Source organism: Pleurodeles waltl, chromosome 12 (genome assembly GCF_031143425.1).
Source record: "Pleurodeles waltl isolate 20211129_DDA chromosome 12, aPleWal1.hap1.20221129, whole genome shotgun sequence".
Lineage (NCBI taxonomy): Eukaryota > Metazoa > Chordata > Amphibia > Caudata > Salamandridae > Pleurodeles > Pleurodeles waltl.
This window is the reverse complement of record NC_090451.1, coordinates 546243455-546267781: the sequence shown is the minus strand read 5'-3', so window position 1 is coordinate 546267781 and position 24327 is coordinate 546243455. Positions and strand designations below refer to the sequence as shown.

Sequence of the window (24327 nt, the reverse complement as noted above, 5' to 3'; positions counted from 1 at the left end):
AAAAAAAGGAAACCGAAAACCAACTGGAATTCCCAAGTGATGGTTAGGGTTGTAACCCACAACTCGAACAACAGCCATGAAAAACATAACTCTCACACCAAATGTAATGCTTTGACCTCAGTCTTGATGTGAGAGATGCAGTTAAAAATATTGTCAACCTTTGGATAAGACTGCATAGCATATTACTCTCTCCACTATGAAAGACAACTATGACTTCATTATTACTTATCTTTTTGAGTTTCTACTGTTGTTCAATTACATTGTGCTTTTAGATGTCATTTAGTGGTATAAATATTGTGGTGTCATAAGCACTGCTTTTAGAATGTGAGTTATGGTTTGTATCAACAAACCATCAAAACATGTATCTCATGCCAGTGCAAACCAAGGGTGACATTTAGGGGCTACAACTGTCTCAGGAGTTGGCAGACAATCTGCAAGGCCGTGGACTCAAAGCAACCAAATGGCACTAGTAGACAGCAGGCTTGACAACTAGAACACTGACTACTTTCTAAGCTAGAATGTTTTCAGGATCACTCAAGAGTGGTGCTGACCATATTTCAAATATTTTCTTTGCTCCATGGGTCACCTTGTGGGAGTCATTGTAGGCCAAGAGCTGAACTTAAGTAGAGGTAATCCATTCTACAGTACTGAAGCATGTTTCTCCTCCATATCATGGTACCGCCGCCTCATAGCATTATCTCCTTTAGTCATAACAAGCAAATTCCCTCCTTTGTATTTCAATGTGTTTTTGGTCATTTGCCTGACATCCCTCGGCCAAATCAGAGCTCCAGAGGCCAGTCATGCGAACTCTATGTGGACTAGAGGTAGCTTTCTTTTTGTCACATCCAGGACACTACCTAAATGATTAAGTCATATCTCCAGAAGAAGGAAAAAATATCAAAAAGCATTTACTCTTAGTCAGAAAAAGATAACTATAATGTCAGAATAGTTATTGTGATTCTATCTCACTGAACAGATTTAATTAATAGAACTCTGGATGTGGTTGGACATTTTTATTTCTAGCCCCTGCACATGATAAAACGGTGTGACAATAACCACAAATGCAGGTCCAATTAGCATGATATTTTATTTATAATCCCGGATGAAGAAAGGAACGTGCAGCATGATAATTCAAGCAATCAACTTATAAATCATGCCCACTGCCCACATTATCAATGGCAATAATTAGCAAATTACCCTCTGAAGATATGCAAATATGCACTATTTCCACAGACAGATGGGATTATTTTAACACACACTGCTATCACAGAAGATCCTGCAACGCACAAAAGTATGCTTTGCTTACTTTGGCTTTTGATTAATCTTTTGATGTTTCCAGTTTTCTCCATGGTGGCTTCTCCTCAAATTGCATTATTTGCGTATGTTCGTTTAATTGATTTTACTTTATGGATTAATTGTAATTATCTGGTATACAATTGTTTTGCTCAGTTTAAGACAGCCTGTAAATAAAATGAACTTAAACGTTGAAAAACAACACAACCGGTTTAACATAAACATTTAGTTAAGGGTATTGCTTGCCAATACAGGCACAAATCAGATCACATAAATGTAAGATGACGTATAAAAAATAAAATACAAATATAGGAACCAGACATCTACTCTGATCCAAAACCTGAAGTGGAGGGTAAAAGCAGACCTCTTCAGCAGCTGATGAAAATATTCCAATTGCCAAATGGAAAGTACAGAACATGAGACGTTGACTGGATGGAAAAGATTAGCATTTGTCTCTACATGATCTTAACATGCCAATTCATCTTTCAACTGCCAAACAACAGCTAACACTGAATGATTATGGTTTTAATGCCTCTTCAGTGCACAGAACAAACTAAATATTTTTAATCCCATTCTTTACACTTAAAGAAAAGGAATTAACAAGTAAGAAACACTTTCCTCTCACTACCTTACTCACTCGCTTTAGTTTGTCCTTCATTTTATTGTGCAGCATTCCCAACGGTGAGACAATTCCTGAAGACCTAGTTCTCCTGCCACTAGGCATATTTCTTCTATCTGAAGATCTGCAAAAAACAAGTACAAAAAGCAATTCAGACAGTTTATCATGAGCACTTAAATATGGGAAGCGTGTACACATATTCACAGAAAGGGCAAACAACTTTGGCTCGTATGGTCATTATAAAAGAGTAAATATCAGAAGGATAAGAAAAAGTCTCACATTCATAGTGCCTTCTACTGACGATAAAGAAAAGCTTGCATCAATGAAAAATTAGGATGGAGAATGGAGGGAGTATCACAAGAAGCACAACTGAACTTTAACAGGGTGAACAACTAAGAAGAGGTTCACCGCATAGCTATGAATCTTCACCAACTTCAAAAAGGGCACTCCAACTGATCAGCTAAATAAGATAAAAATTAGTCGTCTTTATGTACACTGCCAATACGCATGTCTCCTGCTGATCATTTTTAAGAACTTGCAGTGTTAACTCTGTTCCGACTCCATTCTAACGAGACAAAAGGTTAAAAAAACAACTACTGGAAAACATAGCAAGGTTGACGTGGCAGTCAAAATATTATAAGGCAACAGGTTATCTGGAAAAGTAGACTCACTGATATGTGAGAATGAGTCTCCAGCATGGACAATCTACCTTAGAGGCACACTACCATAATACCAATTACCCTCGGCAGATATGAAAATATACAAAATTGCCACACAGGGATGGGACTATTTTAACATACTCAGACCACACAAAAGATCCTACAATGTAAATATCATAACCAAAAGTACCATAAAAATAACAACAATATCAGACATAATATGAACTACAAACATATTGTGAAGGTAAGTACATATAGCAAAGTACTATTTTACTATATTTAACTCCACATCATGTACTTTAACAATACATAAATCATGAAGATACACACATGTGGAGTCTAAACATACCTATATATATATATTTACCTTCACAGTATGTTTGTAGTCTTTTATTCTGGCCAGATTTGTTTTGTACCCAAGTACTTTTGGGCTCCAAATTCGGACATAAAAACAGCTCTTGATTCATATGCTTTACGAACCCTTCTTTGCTTCCTTAAATGACTTCAAAACACTTTATCTATGCTTTATTACGTCACTTTATGACCAAAAATACATTTATGAACTTTCAATAACCACTCCTGTCCACTGCTATGGTTTGCTCAACGCCCTTCATTTATTTAGAAATATTACTTCAGAACCCCTTTCAGATAACCAAGTCACCACAAGTGTTCATTAGGTCGCTCTCTTCAGTCCCATGGAAAAAGCCCAAAAAAAAATAATAAAAAAAAAAAAAAGCGCTCCTGTCAGTTCTTCCTCCTTCAGGTGTCTTAAAATTGCTCCTGAAAAGCCAAACAAAGTTTCATATCAGTTACCCTGGGAATGCTCATCAACTACCAAAGGAATATCAGTTTTTTAAAGATATTATGTTTTGGTCCCTTCTCTTCTTAATCTTGCCTCCATATTTATTAGTTAACTTTCTCCCGGTGCACCCTTTTCTTGAAACCTCTCTCGATCACAGGTTTGTTCCTTTCTTCATTCCTGTCCTAGCCATGTTTGTATGATTAAGGGCAGATTTTGTAATGCCTTATTTTTATCTCTTTTAGCTCTGCCCTTACCTCGTCAAACTCGCACCATGGTCTCAGCCTCCTGGACACAAACTTGTCATGCTTCCTTTGAAACTGATCGCACTCTCTTCTCAAACAGAGTGAGGACTGAGAATCATGCCTCTCAGTAGAACCAGGTGCCCTCTTAAGAGCGGTCACAGAACTGTTGCACATTGACTGCAGACTGATACTGGATCGCAACGGAGCCCAACCTACCGGTTTCTACTCTGGCTGCATTAGTAGCATGGCCAGCTTCTCCATTTCTACCTAAGGGTAAGCCCTCCTATACACCTATACCTCCGAAGGACAATAACCACATCCAAATGGTGTCACTGTAATTTACTCCCACAAGAGCACAAAAAACATGTTATTCAGTCCAGAACATGTCTGCCACAACCACCTACGAAGCAAGAAAGTGATCATATTAAACCACTGCTAAAAGAACTCCATTTAGTACAGCATTCATAGAGCACTTTACTGCCAAGTGCACTAGCAGTTTTGAAACCCTGAGCTACTCTTTCTCAACTAGACTCAATTACTACTAACTGACACACTAGTTACATTTTGGCAGACCACAGCAAGTGAATGTCCCTACTCTTGTACTCTTCAGATCATGATAAACGTCCTTCCGCTACCAAATGTTCTAGCTAATATGCTCAATCAGGAGTTACCACGGTTTGTCTTACTGGAATAATACAGGTGTGTTTCCCATTGCAGCACCCAGCATTGTTTTCCAAGGGTACCCACCGCATTAGTGAACCAACACCAGCTTGGTTGCCTCTGTGCACCTATGCTTATCGGCTTCGAAAATCATTTGACTCCCTGGACTGAGATTTCCTGATGGGGTGCTTTAAAAGCTAGGATTTGGGTCTCCCTTTATGGCATACGTTCGAGCACTCTATGCCCAGCCTCGGCCATGAGTGCGAGTAAAAGGTACCCTTTCCTGCTACTTCCAGAACCCGAGGGGCACCAGACAATGTTCCCCTTGACACCTCTTTGGTTTGCCATAGCAATGGAAAATATGGCAACATGGGTCAGATTTAACACCCAGATATGGGTTTCCACTGTGAAGGGTTGACTTCTTCATATAGTAGACCTTTACAGACAGACATGTGACCTCCATGTAAATTCATCTTAGTCTCTTGGTTCGTCTGATAGGGTATAGGGAAGCAAAATGGACTGGCGAATCAAATGTCAAATGAAAAAAGATCTCAATAGATGGTATGCTGCCACTCAGTGTCTAATGGAGATTAGCATTATTTAAGATGACGATTCTACCAAGGTTCTTCTACATTCCTCAGAACCTTTCCGCTGATGATCCCACAGATCTGGTATGATGACATACAGGCAAGAATACTTTCATTCTTATGGGCGGATCAACCACCTCACATTACATTTGGCAAGTGTATTCAGTTGACTTTTTCGCGGGGCTTGGGAGTGTCAGGCATGCATTTGTACTACAGCGTGTCAGATTCTGGAGATCAATAACTGGTTCGATTCCTTGGGGGGAGGGGGGTTAATAGAAATTAGGATCCGGTGGTCAGGATTGAGGTTTCACATATGGGAGGTGATAATATATTGGAAATATTATATGGAGATCCTTTCCCCCCAAGGAGCTCACCAAAGTGGTACTTCTGGCGTGGAGGTTTGCATTGAGATGGACTAGGTGGGACCGAAGGCTTAACATAGAACCCTTTCTGGCAAGGTCTCCTGCTTGAGACTGACTGGAAGGATATGTTCAACAGTGCACTTTCCAAGAGAACGCGGGGGCTTGACGTGTAATCTGTCCCTGTTTTTATTCAACGCTCACTGATGAGATTATTATCAATGCCTTATTTTTCCGATTCTGCGGAGAACCTTAGTGAAAAGGATGTTGTGAGTTCCTGGTAGGAGAGTCAGAGCCCGAGGAGCCAAGAAGGGCTGCGCGTGTGCATTGTTGACTCTCCCTTTGATGAGCGCAATCAGAGCGAGAGCAACGAGCAGTGACGCAGAGAGCACCGGAGGAAAGGAGCGGGGTGAGCACGGCCATTGGCTGTGCCCGGGGCGCTGAGCACAGCAAGAGAGCGTCGAGCGAGGACGCCAAGAACCGCTGGGAGGAGGTGCAGGACACCGGCGAGCGAAGCGAGAACCTGAGTCGGGTGAGCAGCAGGGAAGAAAATAAAAGTTAAGTGCCACTCCAACCCGCGTCTGCTACGCGATCATGCTGTACCGGCCCCCTGCCCTCTAACGTGCTGTGCTACTGCTGTGCTAGTACTGCTGTGCCAGTCTTTTATGCAACAAATTCAATATAATTTAATAAAACCTATATAAACCATCAACCACTGACCAACAAGTGCATTATAATACTACAAAAACTCTACAATAACGTTTAAAAAAAAAAATGCAAATCAATACAAGCCACTCTTGGGTAGCCCCCCGGAATCCCTCAGCACCACACCGCAGTGTGCTGATTTCCTGACCTTCTCTCTTTCCTCTTCCTTGGAAAGCGTTCAGGGGTGAGAAAGAGGAGAAAGAGGCAGGAGACCAGGAGCCCAGAAAAGGACAGAAAGGACAAGGCCAGGGGCAAGAGGCCTAAACAGGAACATAGCCCAGCTACCCAGCAAAATACAGTGAAAACAGGGCAGTTTTGGCAGTGTCAGCAGTATTGGTACAGTGGTGAGTGCGGCAAGTCGTAGATGACAGCTGCCAAAGGGAGAGTTCAGGCCATCACAGAATCTTGTGGAAAGCCACTGATATCTGCACGCCATACTTAAGTACCTAGCTAGCAGACTCCACTGGATTTCTATGTGGATAAAAGGACTGTGCGTGCTCGTGCCCTTTATTGGCTGAGGTGTGGCGGCGCAATTTTGTTTTGGAACAAACTTGATGCTCAAGGTCATCCTCACTGGAAACCCCTTGGGATCAACCAAGCTCTCTAGCAGCCTGCAGAATTTCCAGGAGCATATTTAGGAGGATCCAGTAGCTGTCGAGGAGAAGTGCATGTGCTCGAGCCCCTCAATCCCGGAGGTGTGGCGGTGCGTCTATAAAACAAGTGTGAAGAAAAACCATAAGGCTGGTGAAGATGCGATCTGGGAAAGAAAGGGCCTTTCAGCCGAAAACAAAGAGGAGTAAAAAGATCCATATTTCAACAGAAAAACAGAAAGGAAAAACAAAGTCCGAGTATCAGTCCTTAATCTCACCAATATCCCCTTTTCTTACAAACGTTTGAGAAAACAGTGAATATTTCCCATAAATGTAACTTTCTGAAGGACCCTGTGGATGCAATTCTTTCTATACCTAATGGCTCTGCGAATCTACCCCATCCTATCTCCCCCATAAAAAGCTAAAGTAGTCTGCTATAGAAACAAAGTGATAAAAGTGGGCTCAAGGAGGAGGGGGTGGCTGAGAAATCTGCCTTTGATAATACAACAAAGTCAATGGAAAATATAATTAAAGAAAATGTCTAGCGACCTAGAACGTTTGACCCAAAGGTCATCATCACCGTCCCCAGTCGCTTCCACCTGTCCAGCCCTAAAAACTCAGATTGACCATCCACAATTGGGTTTTAAACGTCCTCTTAAGGTAAATGTAGTTATCAAAAGAGGTTTCATGCTAAATCTATCTGGTATGGGGACACTGGAGGCCTGCCAAATGTGAAAGGAGAACCACTTTTCAAAACTAGCCATACTTCGAACAATAATAAAAAAAATTAGGCACCCTAAATGGTAACCCTAGTTCTCCACCACGCAAGCAATTAGAATTGAGTTCCTCCTTACACACCCTTAAAGGTTCCCAGACTAACGATACAAGCGAAATTCCACATGAAATGCAGGCATCTACTTCCGATACTCAATCAGCTATTTCCAGCCTTGATGTTAAATCCCCAAATGCCTCTGAAATATAAAAAACACAAATAAATGAACTTGAAGATATGGAACCCATAAAGGTAAACCCTTCAACTACACAAATTATTCCAACTAAACTGGATCAAAACGCAGTATGGGATATCTTCAAGACCTCGCAACTGACTCTGGACGCTTTGTCATTTCAGTCGTCAAAAATGTATGTCCAGGTGGACCTGCTAAATGGTATGGCAAAATAAGTCTCAGGGACAGATCAGGAGTTGGCAAACCTAAACATCTTGATAAAGCAAGCACAGAATTTTGCAGAGATGACAAAAACAGATTGTACCTGTGAGCCCATAATTAACAAACTGGCCACACTCCCAGGGGCCTTAAATCTAACGATAACAGATCTAAAAGTGAATCTAAATAAAATAAAATCTGTAGAACAAGAATCTCTCAAGAGTTGTGAGCTGGGGGGGTCAAAAAGTAAATATGGTCAGTCCAGCTACTCGCTGTTCCGAGCTTAAAACCGATAACAAAATAGTATTTTCAGAAGAATGGGGTGTGGTCAGGGGGAAATCTCAGCGGAGAAGGTATGTCTACTGAAATCCTCTGAGGAAGGGGATAGTGGTCAATCGGAGTCCCAAATACCCGATAATGGACCCCCTCAAATCAGTGTTCAATTCGTTACACTCTGAAAAGCTGGCCACCAAAAGACAAAAGGAAAAGGAACGGAAAGCAAGGAACAAACAAAAGGGACTTTGTAATGGACCCCACTACCATAAAGATGAGCTCCCCTAAATACATAAGTAATGAGATGTACATGTCTCATGATTCAAGTATAAACAAGAAGCACAGTCCAACGGTCAACAATTTGTTCCCATTATTCAATTTTCAAAAGAGGGTGCCCACAAACCCTGACCGTAGGGACTCAAATGACTAACATTTTACAGTGAAGCATAATATTAAAAAGGACAGACAGGCTCTGGCAAACCAAAAGGGAAAAGATCAAGCCAAGCGGGTATTCCAAAATATAAAATTTTACCAAAGGGAGTGCAAATTCGAAGCGAATATTACTCCAGAAACTCGAAAGGAAGTTTTTGGAGGAAGAAGGCATAAGTATTACAGCTATAGATCTTGAATGTGCCTAACAACAAGGGGCTCGAAAGACTCCGCTTCAGGCAGAAAAAGGAAAAGATTTGGCCATTAGACATCTGAAAACGGTGAGACCAGGAGCAAAGGAAATGCCCAGATCACTCTCGGAGATAGAGCCCATAATTAGACCAGATGCAAGACTAAAGGTATCAAATCCAGGAAGGCCAGATAGAGCACTTTCTCCAGGATTCCAGAAAATAGAACACAAAGAAATAGCCCTAGTGGGAGAGCAAGACCATTCTACAAGAAATCCAAAAAATAGTCCTCCCGCAGATTGTAAGAAATTGATTCTGGAGCCACAATATCAGTCTAGGGGTCCCTTTGATATCTTAAATCGAGGGAATATTTTAAAACTCCTACAAGTTATTCCAGCCCTAAAATATATAGAATCTACGGATATTGACTCGACAGAATTCCTGCCAGGGGCAAAGAGAAATGAAGGCAAAACAAATGAATCAACTCTGGTTACCTGGAACTCATCACAAATGGGTAAATGAAAATGCTTTTTCACAAGATGGGGAATTAGAGTTAGTATACCCGAACAAATAGAGTATACAGACCTATTAGAGGCCCAAAAAAATAAAACCAAATCAAATAGAACAAAAGGCCTAACTCAATCCTTTTCAGTCCTTAGATCCGCGATTGGGAATAAATGCCCATATGACCAACAAAAAGGACACAAAATATCCTATGTTAACCCCCTACAGGAGCTAAATTTAGGGTGGCTGTTGGTAGCACTCCATAAAAACAATAGTCAGTGACTTCCGACTAGCTCGACACGATCTGGCTTGGTTACTCCCTATGACAAACCTCTCCAAGGTATGCTTCTCGGAATATAAACGGGATTAGATCAAATATTCAACAAACAGACCTTACTAGATTACTAAAATAAATTCAAATTAATCTCTTACTGGAGACCTGGGCTACCGATCAATGTACAAGTGATGGACTTTTATGGGCTATTTTTCCCCCCCAATCAGGGAAAAAAGATTTGGTCACCCGAGGGGTGGTGGGGGAGGTTTGGGGGGGGGGGGGGGTTTGGAAGACATTCGGGGTTAGCAATTTTTTTTCCAGTTGGATTAAACATAACATGCGCACAGGTATATGAGGAAAACGAAGACTTTTTGATAGTAAAAATTGATGGATGGACAAGTAGCTTAGGAGCCCACTTTTGCTAATAAACGTCTATATCCATCCTGATGTACTATCTAGAAAACCTATATCTTCTAAACTAATAGACATAATTTTAACTGGCTATCAGGACTTAAGATCCACAGAGTTTTTAGTAGCTGGGGACTTTAATATGAAACTACTAAATCCCTTTGAAATGGATCCCCACATTTTGCAGCAAGATCAGCAGTAGGCAGTGCTGCAACAGTGCCTGGGGACTTTTGGGAGAGCCAAACCTGATACAAAGGCACTCTGCTTAGTAAAAGACCTTGAGGGCCTTGGACTCATACTCTTAAATGGGAGGTTCCATAAGACACTCCGCTGGCAGTCACATGCTATTCCACTAGAACCCAAGCAACACTTGATTACACCTTGGACCCCTTGTCCCTATTTTCTTTCATCACAAAGTATCACATTATAAAGACAAAAAGGAGTGACCATGGTCAACAATGTCTCGAGATTGGCTGGGGCTTTCCTATATTTAATCCTGCTACTATTGCACCAAGTGATGTTACTACCTCGAACTATAAGAAACTTTGATGGAATGACAAATCAATGGAGTCAATTGGTAACCTCTCATCTGGGATACTTGAACAATGCCATAAGGATGTATTTTCTGATCCATTAATTATATGGTCAACTTTTCTGGATAAATTCACAGTTGGACTTCTTACAGATACACAACAAAAAAACTCACCGGAAGCGGGCGCGAGGAAAAAATAAAAATGGGATCAAAATTTCAGCACACATGATCAAATTAAGAAGGCAATGGAACGGTCTTCTAAGGTTATATAAGAAAAACTCAGACTGTCAGATTAAGTATGTCTTAAAAAACATCAAAAATTAATATCGAAAAAAAATATGAACCACAAAATGCAGAACACTCATGACTTTTGGGCAAAGGCACTATTCCTGGGCAAAAAAAAAAAAATCAAACTCACAGGATTTCTGGAGAATGGTCAATAAACTGAATAAGGCCCCAATGACTTTAACCAGTTCAAATATCTCGGAGTTGTCATGGGCCGAATACCTAGCTTACCATTTTGGTGGACATGATGGGAAAAATGAACATGTGAGGAAAAACAAACAATGCTCAGAAAGAACAAACACTAATTCCCCAAACTGCCAAAAAGGAATCTGCATATTTAGTCTTCTCAACGTCAGAGGTGGTTAACTCAATAAAAAGCAGTAAAGGTGCAGGGACCCCCGGGCCCAAATGGGATCCCAAATGCACTATTTAAAACAAACCTGGCCTTTTGGGGCGAAAAATTGGTTATAATATATAACCATTGTTTAGAAGTGGGAAATATTCCAGACTCTTGGAGGGGTGCCATAATTCATCCGATATTTACAGGAGGTAGCAAATTTCATCCCGGAAATTATCGACTGATTACGCTAACTGACATAGAGGCAAAACACTACGCCGGTCTACTACTGGAGCATCTTCGCACCTAGGCTACCGAAAACAATATTATTCTTCCTAATCAAACCGGCTTTGCAAAGGGCCCGGGAACAGCTGCAAACATGTTAACTCTTTCCACTGTTATTGACAAAAGCAAACAAAACAAAAAAAAAACAAAAAAAAAATCAACCTCTGTATCTATGTTTTGTAGACTTGGCTTGGTACAGCGAAGTCTTCTATGGGAAAAGCCAGCTGCTTGGGGCATACCTGAGAAACTATTCAAGGCTATTCAGCAGCTATATAAAGATACATGGATTCGAGTTAAAATAGTGGACGGTTCCTTCCTTTCAAGAAAAACTGACACAAACAACGACTGAAACAGGGGTGTGTACTGGCCCCATACCTTTTTAATCTCTTTTTATCAGATTTGCCCCTTAAGCTCAATAAGGTAAGCACGCATTCACTAAAGGTTGTGGATATGTCTATTTCAAATTTGCTATACGCTGATGATGTAGTACTCTTAAGCCAAACTAAAGTAGGTTTACGCTGGCTTATTGCAAATGTAATTGAGAAAATTGGGATGGAAATTAATAAATAAAAAAGCAATGAAAGTCAGTAGAAAAACCTTTACAGCTGATAAATTGTACACACAAGGGGGGATATTAAAACAAGTAAACCATTACAGATACCTGGGTGTACTATTTGATAAATGGGGTTCCTTTCTCCCTCAGATACAGGATCTACATAGGAAAAGAAACGCTCTACTGCTTGCCTTTGGCACTTTGAAAAAGTCGCTAAATGGTCCTAGCTATCGCTCCCTATTACAAGTTATTGAGGCAAAACTAAATTCATCTATAGAGAATGGTAGTGAAGCACTGCGAGGATAAGATGCAGCTATCCTAAATGGAATAATTGGAAAAGTATTTAGGTCTCTATTCTAACTACCAGGATACGCTTCACAAGCTCAAATTAGGCTGGAGTTTGGGTATTTAATCCAAAATGTAGCTAGGAAATGCAGCTACATTAAAACATGGAAACATCTACAACTAATAAAGAAAAATCATCTCTGACAGGCTCTCTGAAAGGAGATCATCTCGAATCCAATAGCCAAATCTCGACAGTATTTAGATAAGGCTCTAGAAGATTTAGAGGTATGGGAACTATGGGATTCAAATCTTTCCTATTTCACATTTAAAAAGATCATAAACAAAATAGCGAAGAAAAGATCAGTACTTATGGATAAAAGCCTGCTAGCAACTAGGTCGCACAATTGGATGATTATCTAAGAGTATAAAAATTTGAAATGCCAGCCGTATGTGGAGGCCGGGTGGTCAAAAGCTAATAAGGAGCTTTTCATCAAACACCGTTTTGGACTTATTCCTGGAGGCGCTCACGTACGCCAGCAAACTTACAATGTAGACTCTGCATATATGGAGTGGAACACATTACACATTTGATCTGTATTTGTAATGGTCTGCTGAACAAGCGGAAGACTTTACAAAAAAACGACTTTTAATCAGAGGGGAATAAGGTCCTGCAAAGAAGCAGTGAAAGCTTGTTTAAAACCTTTCGACTATACACTGAATGCCAGATTTATAAAGTTTATGCGTTTGATAGCTAAAAAATGGTCAAATATCCATCAATCATTATAACCATAATATATGTTGCTTGCCTATAAGATGAAGATCATGCCTTCCTAAAGTTCCTATGTTTTAGAATCTATGGAGCTAATTTTGCCGTTTGAGTACCAACTTTTTATGTATAATTTTACAACTTTAATATGCAACAACATTTTTTTTCTAGTTTTTTTTTTTTTTTAAGGTATTTTATAACACATGTAGATTTGAAATACAAGATGAGGAGTGGGAACGGGATACACAAACCGGAATACTTATAATTTCTTATGTTTAAATTGAATAATTGGTGTGAGCATGTATAATGTAATGGTTTTAACTATGCATTAAAAACAAAAAACAAAACAAATTATACTTTCAGTTATACTAATGCTAAGAAACTTGAACCTGTGGCCTAAAAATAAGTTCTGACACAAGTTTTAGTTTCTTAAAATATAAGGTAAGTGTTGTCAGTCTCAAGATGTAAATGTAAATGTAGATGTAGATTTATATAGCGCAGCTTATCACCCGTGAGGGTCTCAAGGTGCTGTCCATGGGCACAGGGAGATTAAGTGATTTGCCCAGAATCACAGGATGTAGCGCCGTCGCGGAGGATCGAACCCCGATCTCTAGCCCCCCAGACGGTTGCTCTGACCGCTGCGCTAAATCCTCTCCCATGGCTGACAACACTTCAGTGGGTTTGTTGTTGAAGTGCTGTTAGCTATTAAGATCTCAGCACGAGATCCGGAGGATCTATTTGCTCAGAAAGACCGCTGCTACCGCTAGTCTAATGAAAATCAGCAATACATAATACAAAACTCAAAATTACATCATAGGAACTAACAAAACCTTAACTGGCCCTAGCTTGAATCCTTTCAGTTGTATCATGTAGCAATACAATGCTCAAGATAAAACTCTTCTCCAGCACTGGGCAGCTGGGTACCTCAACCACAAGCCTAGCTGGACTACCACCATTAACACTGCACCAACTCCCTTTTGCTCTAGATGGGCAATACAGGATCTGTATTTAGTTTTTCTTCTGTCAATGACTCACACTTTTGAGTCACTAGGGACCTTACGTCGGTAAGATCTCAAGGTGGAAAGGGTGCCTCACTGATAAAAGGTAGTGTGCATTTGGACGGCATTGGTGATAGGGTGAAAATCTCATCTTCATCCTAGACACTTTGCGGGCAGGTCTGGGAATAGCTTTATCTTGCTACCCTCAAATAATATGTCACCTTTCAACTTAGCATGTGCCATAATTTGTTACTTTTTCTATAGACAAGTGGGGTGCTTGGTGGATCATCTGGGATCTCTTCATTTTGGCAATTTTGTTTGGCAGGAGTGAAATTGGCAGAAAGGCATAGGCACACATCCTGTACAATCCTATTAAAAAAGTATTCCACTCTTGAGTTGGTTGTGCGTGCCTGCTTGTGTAGGAGTGGCTGTTCCTGACGTCTGCAATGTTTCTTTCAAGACAGTCCCTCAAACCCCACATATGAGAATCCTGTAATGGTATATACTGACCGACCTTAGTTTTCCTACTAAAGGTCCATTGGTCTGTTGCCCTGGTTATTTATTTTTATTTTTTACACTATGTGTCCGCCTTTTCAGCACCTTGAATTGATACAGGCAACCTCTTCTGATTCTGGTCTTTTGCCCTGGTTGCCTCGCTGTTGAACTGTATGTGCTACTACTACAGTTAAGTCTGCTTTATCTCAGTTGATTGAGGAAATGATTGAACGTCTGGTATACGCAGAGTTTAGATGCAATTGGCCCCTTCAGGAAGACGCACACTGCAGTCTAGTGTTCCGATGACATCATCACGTTACTTGCACACAGACGTCTTCATCTTTCCTGTTTTTACTTGCACCAACCTTGGCGTCCTAACGTGAGCGTAAAGATGAACATGTGTGCCACTTTGACAATGGAGGATTTTGTTACTGTTCAGAGTCATACTTATTAAATTGGTAGTATTGAGTGTGCAACAGGAGGCATGTATTTGACAATTTGTTGAGCCGGATAATGCTATTTGAGGAGTCAACAATTTTCACTACATACCATATCTTTGACTCCTGTTTGATTGACGGATTTTCATTTTATTATAGCACGCAGTGTAGACCTCTTATCCTGTCGACACAGGTTGGTAGGTTTCCACAGAATGGTTGACCTGTATTTCACAGGTCTTGATACATGATTTTACAGGTGTATTTGTAACCAAATTGTGTCAAGGCACGTATTCTAGTTCTACTGTGCGATGTCTGCACACCAGTGAGGCTAGCTTCTGGTCCTCCCCCCCCCCCCCCCCCCCCAGCATGCTGTTGTTTTGTTCCAGGGCTCTGTTCACAGCATTTATTTGTCTATAGGGTTGTGCTGTTGATGGATTTGTGCAGTGGTACATGGTTTTCTTCCTTCACAACAGGCATGCACACCTGGCTGGTTCTCCATCATTCACCATCCAAGCATGCATTTCCTTTGACATTTATTTTTGCTCATTCTGTTTTTCACAAGGCAAGCTTTTTAAGGGATAGATAAGTTTTCTGTGGTCATTGTGCACTACACCTACTGTTATTCCTCGCTTTCTATCATCTTTTCATGATCTCCTTCGTCTGTTTCTTTCTTTTTTTTTTGTGGAAGTTCTTAACACTCATTAATAAAGGTGTGGGTATGTTGTTTTTTCCAGACATACAGTGATTGCGAGAGATGCAAATTTTGTAACCTTGTTACCCAGATTCAGGCTGGATAGGTCCGGTACTTCTGATCAAGTTTTTGGTGAGCTGATTTGCCCTGTATAGATTGATTTGTGTCATATTTTGGTTTATAGGTATTTTACCATTTACGTTGGTCCTGATGAAGACCCTGGCAAAGTCATCTTAAGTGGGGTTGAAACATCAACCTCTGTTGGTCAAAAATACTTAATAATTAGGACACTAGGAGTTAATTAATAATGCTTCAATAAAGTTCCGTACTGGAAATTGATGGCTTGCAGTCTACCAAAATTGTATATGTTATTGTCTCATATGTTTTTTTTTTGTTGGTCTTGGCACAATTTTGTATACTTTTTCACTGCATTGTCACTTGGAGCACCTATGTATGTGTTTTGTTTTCTTCTTTGTTATTAAGACAGATCAATCTGGCCTATCCTTCAAAATGAAGGATAGATTAATTGTATATAGATATGAATAAAAAGACTTATGCTTTGTGGATGTAGAAGTAATCGCACATGTCTCTTGAGACAATATTACAAAGAATTTAGTACTTCAAATCATTTTACATCATTTCCACATATTATTCACATTGAAGTTCTTGGTCCTGGCTGAGCAATTGTTTGTGTTTTTCCTGTGTAGGAGTGACATTTCTTGTTGCTCTTTGAGACAAAGAGATTTATTTTTGGCTTCTGTTGTCTGGAATATTTCTTTCAGGACACAGTACCTCAACTCTCACTCATAAGAATCCTACAGCGTTCTGCTGATGTAATCTTCTTTATTGTTTCTCATGCCTAGGAGAAGTTCTGCTGTAAAGTTTATCCTTTTAGAAATTGCCTAGTGCCAGATGTCTTATACTTCTGCCGACAGAATTTAAGAACATGTCCCATCTTGTTTGTTTATAAAAAACATAGAGGTGGTATTGTCCATTTGGACTAGCACTTCCGCTTTCATGGGAGGATTATAGTTCCCACTTAACACTATGCTATGAGCAGGTTTATATGTAAACATTTATTTTCTGTGGTGACCACAGTCCTGTGGCCAATATCTCTTGGAGGTGAGCTCTTCCTTCATCCTTCCTTTGAAACATCTGAGGGGGCCACAGGTTGTCACTGTGGCAGAGAGAATTTAAATTTGGAATTTATATTGTCCAGTGACATCCATCATAGGATTGCTCATATCACTTTTTGCAGTTACAGCTATCCTCTCATCAAATGAGCTGGATATTTGGGTTCATTGCTAACTGCACTCATAAGTGGCTCATGTGCAGCTTGAAGAATGAACTCTTAAGATTGGGTGAAAGCCACCTTTTTCAGGGTCGTGCTATGGAGAGAGAAGTTACAGATGGCCCGGTAATGTTGGGTGTCCTCATTTTGGATACTTTCAGAAGTGTATGTGTTGGTATGTGGGGGGTTGAGGGGAGTAGGAGAACAAAAGCACGCTTCAAATAGTCAGGAATGACTCAATCAGAGGAAGGCATTCATTTCATTTGTAATGTGCACTGAAAGAGAAGGGAGTCGTTTTTTGAGTGATCTCATGTGGTGCTAGGTAAACCAAAAAATATTAAAAAGCCAAGTTTGTACAACAATTGCATATATTTGGATATATAATGCACATTTCAAAATGACAATACCTACATTTATTACTAGGAATGTGTTTTTGTGTTACAAAGTACAATGTAAATTGCCCAATGTTTGCAGCAAGCTAATAGTAGTGGCACATATCAAGTCGTTCACAAACTGAATGAAGAGGAAGCCCTGTCCAAAAATTACACAATTTTGGCAAGAGAAATTCCTATTCAAGTCAAGTGACTGGTGAAAAAATATTGCAACAATAAAGTAAACATTTAAATTACTTCTTACCGACTTCTGGTATTCGGTCCGACGACAGACACATTTGCATCTGTATCCATCACCTTCTTAATCAATGTGTGAAATGTTAACTCTTCGGTTGAAGAATCTGCCATTTTTTAACCTCTGGAAGACATTACACTTGGGCATTAGATACACTTATATTTGTGACACAGTAGTGCTTTTAATTGTCATAACAGCAGTAGTGATAGGTTTATCGGTAACCAACAACATATCACACTGTTCTGCATTAGGTCATAAATTAACCACATCTCGACCAATTGTTCATGTTTTTGGAGTACACAGTTTTCACATTTCGGCTTCTTGATTCTCAATCAAACAACGACCTATCCACTCAGGCAGTAACACAGAAAAAGGAGCATGGCACTTCATCCGGGCTAAATTCAAATCCATCTACTCAGGTAGGATCATTCATTAAACCATTACTTGCTTGTTGGAAAATATGAAGTAAGAGAAAGAGTGAAAACACATGTACATTTATTTATTGGGTAGCAATCACAAGGGACAATTTTGCACACTTACTTGCCATGGTCCTTTGTACAAATATATTGTTAGGAGCACATGTAAGACACGAAATCTAACTGTCCAAGGAATAGAAACAATGATGCTGAGCAATGAATTAAAGAAAAACAACAAACTACCACCATGGATCTGCATTTCAGAAGCCCACTATTATCACAAGTTGTTCTCTGTGTAGATTGTCCAAACTTATCTATGAGGTCTATCCCTTGTAGAATGGCTCAATAAATGAAGAGTTAACTACACAGGAGTATCATCTAGGGAAGACGTTCATGGCTAGAGAAGTACCCAAACTCTTCTAAGTTGCCCACAAAACATTTTTAATACTATGGTTAATACTTTTGCTAAGAAGTGGGCTGGACTCAAATGTACCAAAATAAACTCTTAATTGAGGGGCTCCAGGGTCAGGTTACCTACTTAAAGATGCACTATGGCAATCAGGTAAACTACTTACTCAGCAACTGTGTTAACTGCCACACTCTCACAATATATGACAACTCATTTCAAAATGTAGCACAGCATTCTTTCTACTCCCTGTTTTCAGTCTCTCCTGTTTTAGTCATCTATGCATAATGGTGGCATAAAACACTCTACAAATATACAGATATAATCTAAACATTCCATGCCGTTGGAAATAAGGAAACAGAAGGTGACAATTCTACCTCTAAAAAAACACAAACCAAACATGAAAGACAAAATATCCTCACTGATGAAATGCAAGATAAAGCCAAAGACCAAACTTTTATCACTCTTGAAAATCAATATAGGGCATGAAAAACAGCAGAAGTAAAGCATGCAACAGCAACCCTTCCCATGTCTAAATAGGGCCATTAATTGGCAAGGTGTCTTGCAACCTCTTACAAATAAGGTACTCTACATGGAATACCACAACACAAATTGGTGTACATGATATGGCACAATTTGAGACCCTCTTGGGTTCGTTACTCCAGATACACGAGGATTACCTAGTAGAAATGCCCGACAAAAACAAATCCAAGTGCTATTACTCCAAGATGAAAACTAGCTTCCCTCTTCTTTCCTGCAGCACTATCGAAAAAACATTTATGCATAACCCTTCACAAATGGAGTGAGAACTTTCAATAACTGCACAGCAGGAAATAAATTGGCCAAAAATATGTACCTGTCCGACCCTGAAATAGAGGGTCTGTTGGTCCAGTCTCATGCATTCACAGAGAATCTTGGCCAAAAAATATAGCAACTGAAATACTAGCAAATTAAGGCAAGTGGAAACCCTGGTAGTGAATAGTGAGGTGCACATTTAACCACCAACCCTCCAACAGGACTATGAAGTGAACAAGCAGTTTTCACAAGTTACATACAACCCAGGTTGGATTCATTTTATAATCTGTTGCAGTTTTCCAGGCCTATTTCTGTCAACTCTTGTGAATAACCGAAAGTGTAAATCAGCACCAGTTCATTATTATAGACCTGCGATTTTACACTGCTTCTACAACATACATCTTTTTTTAAATATTGTTACCAATCAAACACGTATAATTAAATGATGTCAGACAGAGTCCTAGTTTCACATAAAGTTATGAGAATTGAACGGAGTGATTCTTTAAAAAAAAAACATTTTAGAATACAAAGGAAGACAGATCCCAGTCAAGGTTTATGTTGCCATCAAAGATGTTACAATTTTGGGATAGTTTCATCAAGGTTTATTAGACATGGTCTTGCAGCCCGAGGCTAAGGAATACATTATGATTACTGAAAAATGTCGAGTTCAGAATTTTGTCTTGAAGTACAGTAAAGTTTTTTCATATGGTCTGGGGAAAATAATCAGCTTTTAACATAGAATTCATGTTTAAGCCAGTGCAACACAAAGCAAGAGCGAAACTGTTTAATAGAAGGGCTGACCTTGAAAAAGAACTAGATATGCTGTAGAAGTGTGGGATAATTGAGTCAACTGAGTCCTTGCTTTGATTTTCTCCATCAGTCATGGAATGCAAGCACAAAGTGGATATAAACAGTCTTAAAGAGGTATGGATAGACTCGCACACATTACCTAAAATTTGTGAATTATTAGCTGTGCTTGGAAGTGTTGAATGATTCACCAAATTAGATTTTGCTTCCACGTGTCCATCAGATAGAACAGAAACCAGAGTCATCATTTCACTCCCTTCGGAAGTTTCAATGTTGCTGTATGCCTTTTGGATTGGGCTCTGACTCATCGGTTTTTCAAAGAGTCATGGAACACATATTTAAGGGAATGAAGGGAGTAGTAGTTTTTTCAGGAGGGTGTCTTGTTTTTTGCACCCAGCTGCAGGGAGTAGGATTCCATCTTAGAACACAGGTGTTAGAAATTCTACAAGGCAGAGATAACATAACTGGGGGGGGGGGGTTAGGTATCTCATATAGGATACTAATCAAGTCGCGGATGAAGACTGTAGGAAGCTGGTATGGTGTGTGGTGAGCACTTATGTTGTTAACACCTTATGCCAGGCATCCCTGTGTAGTGAAGTGTAGGCAGTGTGTAGGAAGCCAGGGATCTCTAGCGGTAGCTGTGGATGAGCAGCCAAGACTTATCTAGGAGGCATCCAAAGCTTATGCAATACCACTATAGTCACACAGCACTTACATACATGAAAGAACTACACAGTGTTACAAAAATAAAGGTACTTTATCATAGTAACACAAATAGTAAAATACTGTACATGCAATATCCCAACTGGAGGTAGGTAAACACACTATTATATACACATTATCAACCAGGAAATAGCATAGAAAGCAATAAGCATTGGTAAAAATAATGGCAAACAGTGAGGGCCAAACCGTATACTAAGAAAGTGTAATGTGAAAGGCAGCCCACCACCCAAGGAAGTAGAATCAGTAGAGGGGAGCTGGAGGAACTATGAAACTCAAGATGTGGGTTCCAGGGTGCCCCCAGTAGAACAGGAGAGATAGGTATCTGGTCTTCCCCAAAACCAACAGGAGGACTTTGGAAAAGGGCTGTGCAAGACCCAGACAAGTCTGGAAGAAGCCAAAGGAGGATCCTGACAGAATTGGACCTGCAAAGGAAGGGGACGAAGTCCAGTTCGAGTTGGAGTGTACGGCTGTGGCAGGAATCACTACCAACTCTTCTGTGGATGCAGGACCAGGTCAACGGTGGATGAAGAAAGTCAGCAGTGCAGCACACGAGCAGAAGAGGTGTTCCAGAAGTGATGCAAGTGATGTCCCACGTCGGCGGTCGTGATGCAGTCAGTCAGTGGTGCTGGAAAACCATCAAAAAGGCTTGGCAAATGCAAGTGTTGGTGAATAAAGTTTTGCAAGGCTGAAGAGGACCAGCAAGGTCCAGGGAACTCAACTCAAGGAGGGGAGTCCATGGTGATCCTCAGCAGCTGGGAAAGTCATAAGAAGAGGAGGCAGCCCCCACAGACGACCCACGGGCAGCAGGCACAGGAGTCACAGTGAGGCCCACTCAGCACCCCTGAAGAGGAGTCCCACGTCGCTGGAGCTGCAGGCAGGAGACTGTGCTTTGAAGGATTGAATGCTGGGGGTCGGGGCTACACGGAGCCTGAAGATCCCTTCGAAGAGGAACAAACAAGCCTTGGTACCTACAAGAGTTGCGGTGCAGAGGAAGACTGGCCTACAAGGTGAGGCAAGGGCTCACCACCTGCCAATTTGGACAGCTAGTAGAGAGGACCAAGGGGACCATTCTAGACCACCATCTGTGATGCAGGATCTCAGCAGTTCCAGAGGAGAGAGGATCAACGCAGCTGGTCGTCGTGTTGCCTGCGGATGCAGGCGAGTGACTCCTTCACTCCAAGGGAGATTGCTTCTTACTTCTTGTGCAGGCTGGAGACTCGTCACCCTCAAAGGATGCACAGCCGGGGAAATGTAGTTGCTGGAAGTTTTTTTTTACATTATCTTTTTGAGCAACGCAGGAGGAGACTCTTGTCTATTGACAAGATGGAAGATTTTTGATCTGTATAATCTTTGGAGAAGAAGCCTGGGTACAATCATAGTCATAGTACCTGATATTTCTGGTGAAGTGAAAATTCTATCTACGCTTCGGAATATCCATTAAATAGTACTGGAACCATAGAGCAGAAGTATGTTTTTCTTTCTCTGAATTCGATGTAGATCCTTGCCTTGGATGCAGGTTTTTCATTTACTGTGAAGGATTATAAAATAGATGAAGCCTGCAGTTCTGTGTATTATAAAATTCCTAAGGAACTGCCCTGATGAAGGCGGCCTCCTGAATTAGAGGACTTCCGCCGAAACGCGCGTAGGCATTGTTCCTACTTCTATTGGTGCAGAGGATTTATGTTTTGATTATCATTATATAAAGATTAAGTGAGAATTGCTATTTCAAGAATAGGATTCCTTCATTTTGGGTTGTTTTACGTCTATGCCGAATGAAGAAATGCTTATATCGAATGGCAATCAAATATTTTTGTGAATTGTAAAAGTTATACATGTTTTATGTTTTGTCATCACTTTTGTATTGTCCTGTCTTCTGTTGCACCTGTTCTTTGTGAGTGGTTGTTGTTCCATATTTGTATATTTGTTCTGATTGTATTATTTTGTTTATGGTATGCTTATATAGGAGTCAGGCTTCTATTTGTCTAATTTCTTTGTCTTCTATGTGGATATTTATTAGCACTAAGATATTCCGTTTTTTTGTTGTACATACACATTTAATAAATATTATCTCTGAATTTATCTTTATGAGTTTTTGTTTTGTATTTGTTTAGATAGGTTGAATATTAATTGTAGCTCATTTTTTCCTTGTTTGTACTCAAGTATATTTCCCTGGATGAGCTACTTATCACACCAGGGATCGTCGATAGTTAATTCCCCCCGTAGTTGCTGGAAGGAGCCAGAGAAACAATGTTGCACAGCAAAGTCATCACTGGAGTTGCAGACTGTTGGTTTCTGGTGGGGCCAGTTGCAGTCCGGGTGGCCAGAAGATGAAGTAAACGATACCAAGGAGTCCTGCTGGAATCTTGCACGTCAAATCAGAGGAGCCACCCAAGAGGGAAACCCTAAATAGCCCAGGAAGAGGGAATGGTCACCTAGCGGGGTGACCATCTATCGGGAATGGTTGTAACGTCACCTGCCGGACCTATCCACTCAGATACTACCAAGGGCCTCTGCCCACCTTGGATTCCAGATGGTATAATCAAGTGGCCACCTGGAGGTGCACTGGGCACCACCCCTGGGTGGTGATGGACAGGGGAGTAGTCACTCCCCTTTCTTTTGTCCAGTTCCGTGCCACAGCAAGGTCATTGGACCAGTGCAAACCGGTTTTTGCAAGGAGGGCACCAACGTGCTCTTCAAAACATCCCGGTGGCTTGGGGAGGCTACCCTTTCCAAGCCATGTAATACCTATTGCCAAGGGAGAGGGTGTTACTTCCCTCTCCCACAGGAAACCCTTTGTTCTGTCTTCCTCTGCCTGAGCTGCTCAAGCAGCAAGAGGGCAGAAACCTGTCTCATAGGTGGCAACAGCTTGGGCTGCCCGGAAACCCCAGAAGACTCGTCGGAGCAAGCTTGGGGGTCTTCTAAGAAGCCCCCAGAGTGCATGGAATCATACAACCAATACTGACAAAATATTTGGGGTATGATTCCAACATGTTTGATACCAAACCTGTTGATGTTCCTGGTTACCATTATGTAGCTGGATACAGGTAGTAACACACACACACAGGTCCCTGCACCCTGCCCCCTGGGATAGGAGGGCCTACTATAGGGGTGACACAGTAACCTGGTGCAGTGACCTGTAGTTAAAAGGTGCATGCACCTTTTCACGCAGGCTGCAATGGCAGCCTGCAGACGTATTTTGCATGGGCTCCCATGGGAGGCACAATACATGCTGCAGCCCACGGAGAACCCCTGGTGCCCCAATGCAATGGGTGCCTAAGAACCATATACTAGGGACTTACATAAGGGCACCAGAATGCAAATTGTGGGGTGTGCAAAGTCCTAAGCAACCAAATCTAGAAGGAGAGAGCAGTCACTGGAGTCCTGGTTAGCAGGATCCCAGTGAACACAGTACAAAAACACTGACAGCAGGCAAAAAGTGTGAGTAACCATGCCAAGAAGAGAATACTTTCCAACATAAACACAGTGCTTAATTTGTGCATGTTGTTTCCAGTGCTGAGCACCTGCATTTAATGTTGAGGGCCAGCGCATATTCTTCTGCTTCGAGCAATTAATGCGAGCAAAAGGCACACATGGGAAAGACGGAGGAAGAGAAAAACGAAAAAGTGTCACAAAGGGAAAAAACGAAAAAGTGTCACAAAGGGAGAAAGCAGAGCTGAAGAGGCAGGGAGTGGCTTTAAATGGATTGAAGAGGCCCGAGGTAGCTTCAGGATTACGCTGTCTCAGTATTCCGTGTTCGCACATTTAATTGCAGCAGCTGCATGTTTAAGAGGAGGGCTTTGGGCACCGGAACGTTTTTACTCACAAATTAAGCACTGCATAAAT

At 40.9% G+C, this 24327-nt stretch overlaps 1 protein-coding gene across 2 annotated transcripts in view; it reads right to left on the bottom strand.

The window, feature by feature from the left end:
- CENPT (centromere protein T) overlaps nt 1–24327 on the bottom strand; it is an 834768-nt gene that overhangs the window by 693617 nt on the left and 116824 nt on the right. Inside the window, exons 3-4 of one of the 2 annotated variants that reach the window (XM_069217597.1) lie at nt 17347–17460; nt 1931–2036 (exon numbers count right to left, since the gene is read on the bottom strand). In XM_069217597.1, coding sequence (XP_069073698.1) covers nt 1931–2036; nt 17347–17450 — 210 coding nt within the window. In that variant the 5' untranslated portion in view covers nt 17451–17460. Of the gene's footprint in view, nt 1–1921; nt 2037–17346; nt 17461–24327 lie in introns of both variants that reach the window. The other variant, XM_069217596.1, reaches the window with a different exon arrangement.